The 8054-nt window shown below is 39.6% G+C and overlaps 1 protein-coding gene across 1 annotated transcript in view; it reads left to right on the forward strand.

The window, feature by feature from the left end:
• The first annotated feature begins 3425 nt into the window (after window positions 1-3425).
• The window catches only part of LOC115216773 (QRFP-like peptide receptor), a 179762-nt gene continuing 175133 nt past the window's right edge, over window positions 3426-8054 (forward strand). The window contains exon 1 of the mRNA XM_029786343.2: window positions 3426-3934. Coding sequence (XP_029642203.2) covers window positions 3525-3934 — 410 coding nt within the window. The 5' untranslated portion in view covers window positions 3426-3524. The remainder of the gene's footprint in view (window positions 3935-8054) is intronic.

The raw sequence follows: 8054 nt of genomic DNA on the forward strand, positions 1-8054 counted from the left end.
TAGACTTAGTTTTAGATATTTACTTGTTCGACATCATTGTGTATGAGATAGATATAGCAATAAATAAACATGATATCTTTTGTTGTATACAATTAGACTACTTGTTTCTCAGGCATTTTCAGACGTAGCGCAGTAATTTCACGAATTGAAAACGTAGATCTTAAATCGGATCCTTTCGGTTCGAACGGCAGTTTTTAACATAATTTCTAGGTAACTAACAAATTTTATACTTCGTATACTGGTAGAATGTGTTTATAAAACATCTTTTTCTCTTGGCTTTATTGAGAAAATTCTATAGTTTGTAAGATATTTGTTGGTTTTTTTCTTCAATTTCTGCAATTTCAACCAATCACTGACGTCTATTGAGGTAAAAAACAGTCTGTGCCGTATTGAATATGTCCCTCGTTTAAGAAACAGATTGGGTTTATTTAGATTTGTGAAGAAAAATAGATACCCTTCCCCCACCCCTAACCCTAACCCTAAAACAGATTGAAATGCAAGAGATCGATACTAGGGTCATAATTATGGGTGACAATTTCATGTGACACCGCTAGAAAATACTGCCGTTCAAACCGAAAAGATCCCTTAAATCGTTTTCTTTACGTCTACAGAGTCTTTCTAGAAACCAAATCTACAATCATAAATCATAAATCATTGGTAACCATAGATCAAATTGGGACCATAACTTCAAAAGTTATGCTATCTTTATTTATTCATTTATTTCCCGTTATTTTTAGTTTTCCGTCAGAGATACCTTTCGGTCTAGGTTCACCTTCGCACAATCATTTCCCTCTCACACTCTGGTTCTCTTCTCTGGGGCCCTCTCTCTCCATCTCTGTGTGTGTGTGCGCGCCCGCATATATATATTTGTTTGCTCACACAGAGTATACCTTTAAAAGTATATAGCTGTAGACATATCTACGCGCTTGCATATGTACGTACGTACATATATATAGATCTTCCGAGTGAGATTCTTTTTGTCTATATCGCTCTTCGTATAAGTTAACGTTTGTACAGATACGAACACACACACATATTTATCCATATACAACTCTCACTTTCTCTGTATCTCGTCTATTTCTCTCTCTCTCTCTCTCTCTCTCTCTCTCTCTGCACCTTCCTCTCTACGTATAGGCAGCAAAGATGTCGTGAAACTGGAGTATCAAAAAACTGCAATTGTGTCTGCGTGTCTGAAGAATATCAGACGAAGATCCTCCTAATAATGCAATCGTGGCAGCACCAAAAACTAATGGTTTCACCAGAACTATGATCCAGATACAGCGTAAGAAATAACAAACTCCTCCGTTTTCCTGGATGTCAATCTGGCAGACTATTGCAACAAGGATGGCAAGAAGGGTACAGAAAGTGAAATGGAAAAGACATCCAGGTCCAGCAGATACTCAAAAGAAGAAAGGTAAGCAACGGTTGAGACCTGCTGATGAAGGAAACACTGATGATACTGGCCCTGCCTCACCACTGTAGACAGCCAAAGAGGTGAGAGAGCTGAAAAAGGAAGGAAACAAAAATGAAATCATTGACAAGACAAAAGCTTCTAGCAACAACGAAATGCGAGAAAAAGGTAAAAAAAAAAAGACAAAAAACAAAAACAATATCCCCCAACATAAACCATGACAGAAAACAATTCAGCTTACCCAAATGTGGGTGTCCCAGTGAAACCTCCAAAAGGAAAGAAGAAACTTTGGAGTAAAACCGAAAATCTTCAACGTAGGCAAAAGAGATATCAGGTACAAAAGGAGATATATACGCAGATTTTACCGGCGAGGAAACTACTGGCATGGAGAAGATGGTACAAACTATCATTTTTCATATAACAAGTGCTGCCAAAACTGCATGGATCTAAATCAGGACTTTTTTTCCAGGACGAGAACAAAAAAGAAGTTGCACATTGTCTGCTCTTCACAGACGATATGCAAGCATAGTTCGTGTTACTGCAAACTGCTAGTTTCGCCTAAATGTGGAAATAGTAGCAGGAGAACAAAAACATTCTTTTGTACATGTAGTAGCTGACGTATCTACGGCAAGCAAAGGCTTGGAACCACACAAGGTTGCGAGCTACTGCGTAGTCGTATTTCGTCTGCCGTTACGTTCTGAGTTCAAATTCCGCCGAGGTCGACTTTGCCTTTCATCCTTTCAGGGTCGATAAATTAAGTACCAGTTACGCACTGGGGTTGATATAATCGACTTAATCCGTTTGTCTGTCCTTGTTTGTCCTCTCTGTGTTTAACCCCTTGTGGGTGGTAGGAAATAGGTATTTCGTCTGTCTTTACGTTCTGAGTTCAAATTTCACCGAGGTCGACTTTGCCTTTCATCCTTTCGGTGTCGATAAATTAAGTACCAGTTGCGTACTGGGGTCGAGCTAATCGACTGCCCCCCCCTCTCCAAAACTTTTGGGCCTTGTGCCTAGAGTAGAAAAGGCTTGGAACCACACCAACCACCACATGAGACCATCACAGTTGACAGATACAGGGGTGGCCGCCACTAACACCAACACAGGCGTCAGGCCAATATTTCTAGTAAACATCGACACCGGATTTATCTACCAGCTGTAGATCAAACTATATGGTATGAATAGTTGAGCATCGCGTTCTAGGACTTGCATTGTCCTTATAATATAATTGCACAGACATATCAAATGTGAGCAGACACCCTTATATGTCTTTTTAATCTATGCGAACACTATTTGGTGCTTCAAACTTGCTAATATATTCTGCACAAAACCATTATTTCGTTTCCAAAAATTGCTCTTTCAAACATTATGCTGTCTATATGCTTTTGAGATGTCTATTTAAATGGATTATGGTGGATTGTGCACTACTTCTGGTTTAGAAGGATTTATAAAACATTGAATATTTAAAATATATACTTATGTAGAATATATATGTATTTATTTTTATTAACTGATTATTATATTGCAAATGTGTTACTTTGTTCTTATTTCTATCTTTCTTGAACACCAATATTTCAATCACAATATATTTATATAATATGGTTCTAAAAACAATGTACATGTATTAATAATAACTTAGAATTATAAGTGTTTTTTTTTTTACATATGCTTCCTAATTATATATTTCTTCCCCTATATTAAATAGATCATCATTAATAGGATTTCATTTTACGAGGGGTGCTGAAAAGTTGTTGGCTTTGAGTAAAAAGGATCAGTTAATTATGATTCTATTCAACATATTCCTCTCACAGACTTACACAATTATTGCAGCAGTACTTCAGTTTTATAAGCCCTGTAAAAGAACTTGGGTGGTTGGGCCTTCAACCAGGTCTTTTACGACACCCTCAAAGCCAAGAACGTTTCAGCACCCCCTCTGGAATTAAAACAAAAGATGAGATTACAGTAGAGCCTGAGAAGCAGAGCAACAGCAAATATTCACTACAGAAGAATGACTTTTATTAACGTTGCTATATTTTCAGATTCCACTGAAATTCTATAAAACTTCATAATAAAACGAGGAAAGCAGAAAACAGAAGTTTCATTATCAAAACTGAAAATGAATTTGACAGCCGGTGAAAATTCGGACATTTACCAAGGTGATTACAGTTATGATCTTTATTTCTACAACGACCTCGAGAACTTGAGACTTCCTGGAGTGCAAGAATCTTACTTCTGTTTAACAGTCACAGTTTACAGTTTAACATTTTTACTCGGATTACTGGGAAACTCGTTGGTGATTTTTGCCGTGTGTGGCGATCGCAAGCCACGTAGTGTAACATCTTTATTCATGGTTAGCCTTGCCGTTGCTGATTTGATGTTTATACTGGTGTGCACACCTTATGAACTGGTACGTTATTTCAGACCGCACGCAGAGGGTGGAGCACCAGTTTGCAAATTAGCATCCTTTGTGGATATGCTGTCAGCAGTTGCCTCCATTTTGAACTTGACATCAATTAGTGTCGAGAGGTAAGTCACTCTTTCAATGGATCAGTACTATATATTTTTTTAATACTTTTCTCGGGCTTGCATTTTATATTTATTTTCAGGCCAGAACCCATTGTCAATAATAATCGAAGACGTTCCAAATATATTAGAGTTATGGTCATTTTATTTAATGTTTTCTATTTTACGATATCAAAATGTTATTGGGGGTAAAATTTGACTGCCAAGTTTAGCATTAAGTGGGGCTGTGCAGATGCCATTTGCCTATTGTTAAATAAGTAACTGGTACTTAATTTAGCGACCCCGAAAGAATGAAAGGCAAGTCGACCTCGGCGGAATTTGAACCCAGAACGTAACGGCAGATGAAATACGGCTACGCATTTCGCCCAGCGTGCTAGCGTTTCTGCCAGCTCGCCGCCTGTAAAAGGTAAAAGAAATATAATCCACACACTGACCGTGTCTACCACGTTTGATTTCACTGTAGATACAAGCGGTAATACAGCAAATAAAAAAAAAATGACATGAAGTTAGTATAATATTACTATATTTCTATGCTGTTATCGGGTAGTGTTAATTACTGCATAATGCGTCACACATTATGTTACTAGATAGCGCCGTAATATATCTAGACCAGTCTTCAACCACTTACCTTTGTGCTAAATTTTTTATGTTTTGAGTATTCTATGTTAATAATAGGAGGAGGAAGCACTCCGTCGGTTACGACGATGAGTGTTCCGGTTGATCCGAATCAACGGAACAGCCTGCTCGTGAAATTAACGTGTAAGTTCTCGGGGATATTCAGCGTGACACAGAGAGTGACAAGGCCGGCCCCTTGAAATACAAGTGCAACAAAAACAGGAAGTAAGAGTGAGATAAAGTTGTGGTGAAAGAGTAGAGCAGGGATCACCACCATCTACTGCTGGAGCCTCGTGGAGCTTTTAGGTGTTTTCGCTCAATAAACACTCACAACGCCCGGTCTGGGAATCGAAACCGCGATCCTATGACCGTGAGTCCGCTGCCCTAACCACTGGGCCATTGCGCCTCCACTTATGTTGTTAATAATAATAATAATGATAAAAATAATCCTTTCTCTTATAAGCAGAAGGCCTTGATTTTTTTTGGTGGGTGGGAGGCAATCGATTACAACGACCCCAGTGTTTCACTGGTACTTAATTTATCAACCTTGAATTGATGAAAGGCAAAGTCGAACTCGGCGGAATTTGAACCCAGAAACACCGTTAAACATTTCGTCCAGCGTGCTAACGATTCTGCCAGCTCGCCGCTTTTAATAATAATCCTTTGTACAACAGGTGCAAAGCCTGGAATTTTGAAGGGATGGAGCTAGTCGACTACATCCACCCCAGCGCATGACTGGTACTTATTTCATCACTGCCGAAGGGATAAAAGCTAAAGTCGACCTCGGTAGAATATGAACTCACAATGTAAAGATGGACGAAATGCTGCTAATCGTTTTATTCACCGCCCTAACGATACTGCCAGCTCCCCACTTTAATAATACTAACGATAATACCATAAACGAAGCAGCTGCTACAAAAGCAACGAATGAATTCTGACGGAGTATTGGTGGATGGATACGGCAGAAATTTAATGCTTGATAGCATTTTAGTTTCATACCGCCACATTGTCAGTGAAATTGAGCTAGGATTTGTTTTGTCTATGAGCAATCTAATATCGACTAAAATGCCACTCTCAAATATAGCTCAACTTCAGAAACTCGTGAATTTAGAGAACCAGAGTGAGAAAACTTTTGGCAAAAAGCCTGCTTCCCAACTACAAGGCTCCGAGTTCAGTCTCCTTCCGTGGCAACATGGACAAGTGTCTTCTACTATGTATAGCATCGAGCAGAGTAAAACATTATGAGTGGATTTGGTAGACGGAAACTAAAAGAAACCCGTCGTGTGTGTCGATACATATATATATATATATATATTATATATATATATATAATATATATATATATATATATATATAAATATATATAAATATATATATATTGTATATATGTATGTAAACTATCATTTACACCTTTCACAACTCACACACCCACTCGAAACCCCATCATTTGCCGATATTCTCTTCGCCATAGACTGTGCACTGATAGAGACTGCAAATTCACCCATTTACCTGGAACAAAACGCTCTATCCCCACAAACTACAACAGCAACCACCATAATACAACACCACCACAACCACCAATATCTCAAACAAGGAATCCCCAAATCTGCCGCTATTCCCAGCGAGACAGATTGTGTCTGCACAGGGATTGCCCCTTTACCCATCTCCCGGGGACTCGTCGGACATTTAAAGATAACCACTCACATAAAAATAGCCGCGGCCACAGTCACCTGCGGTTCCCTAGACAGGAAACCACCTCTTCTTCCTCTTTTTTAGCTATGATGAATCTAGCAAAAGAACTGGAAAAAAACATCCGAGCTATCACCCACCACCATCCACCACAAATACCTCACTGCACATGCAATTAAAAAGCAATCAAATAAACAAATCACCAAAACAATTAAAACCATCCACTCTCGCCTCAACATTTCTGCTTAATGCCCAAGGCATCAGCCCTTCCACCAATACACAAAAATGGAAGATAAGATTCCTGGAGGACTGGGTCGAGGCCCATCCAAACCACATCCCTTTCTTCGTCCTCACTGAAACCCATCTTAGTGACCTCCACTCGGAAGCCGAGGTGAAAGTTAAAAATTTCAAAACCATTCGTGCTGATCGTGCTGGCAGAAGAAAGGGTGGGACTGCCATTTATGTCCATGATTCATTCTCAACAGAAGCCATGAACATATTTTCGAATGGATACTGCGAAGCAGTCGCTGTATTCAGTCAAACCAACAACTTAACAGTAGTTGGGCTCTACAGACCACCGCAAACGCCCCTACCATGCTTCAAGGAATGCCTCAACAGCATAAAGTGTTTCATTCAGCAGTGTCAACCTGACAACATTTTAATGATGGGAGACTTCAACCTTCCCGGGGTTGACTGGTCTACAAACAGTCTGCCGCCAGGTTCTTCTCTCTCAACCCCTGACAGGGAGGCAGTGGAATCGCTTCTTGACTTCATGGATGACTTCTTCTTGTCCCAACTGGTACTTGAACCAACGAGATGTCACAAAAACGTCTTAGACTTAATTTTCAGCAATCACACTGATACTATCCACAATATTGCAGTGGAGAAAACCCTACTCTCCGACCATGACATGGTTCTCTGTGATCTGAGATTTCACTGGCCAAAATGCAAAACAAATGTCATCCCTCCTGTTCATCCATTTGACACTATGGATTTCCACAATGCAAACTGGGAAGCGATCAATAATAATCTTGCACAAGTCGATTGGTCCTTCACGCACACATACACACCCACTAACATTAAAAAGTCCTGGCAGTCACTTGTAGACACCATCACGAATGTGCAAGACACACCCCATTAAGATCTGCAAACAAATCTAAGTGTCGAATCCCTAGAAATAGAAAATCTCTCATAAGGAAAATTAAAAGAATCAACAAAAAGATCAACATGCTGAAATACTGTCAACAGCAACACACCAACCTGACTGCCATCTCGTCGCTAGAGATTAAAAAACATAAACTCCAAAACAACATGATGTCTATCATCAATAGTCAGCGAAGAGCTGAAGAGGCCTGGGCCATTGAGAAGATCAAACTCAATCCCAAAGTGTTCTTTTCATTTGCAAAAAAACAGAGTCACTGGTTCTACTGTTGGCCCTCTGATTGATGAAAATGGTACTCTTCAAGACAATGCCAAAACCATGGGAGAGATATTGCAGAAACAATATTGCTCTGTTTTCAGCAATCCTGATATGACTGATCTGGGCTGTATCAGTGATGTTACTCCCCAATACACTTTATCGGACATAACATTTGGCGCTCCTGATGTCTTAGCAGCAATAAAGGAAATGAAGCATAATTCAGCAGTAGGTCCCGTTAGGTTCCCTGCTTTTGTCTTGAAGATGTGTCAAATCCAACTTGCACCCCCTCTAGCCAATCTGTGGCGGAACTCACTGGATGCTGGATATATACCAGAGGACCTTCTATCCCAGTCTGTTGTCCCAGTTTTCAAAAAAGGAAACAAATCGCTTGCCGTGAAT

This window comes from Octopus sinensis, linkage group LG10 (assembly GCF_006345805.1).
Source record: "Octopus sinensis linkage group LG10, ASM634580v1, whole genome shotgun sequence".
In the NCBI taxonomy this organism is placed as follows: Eukaryota; Metazoa; Mollusca; class Cephalopoda; order Octopoda; family Octopodidae; genus Octopus; species Octopus sinensis.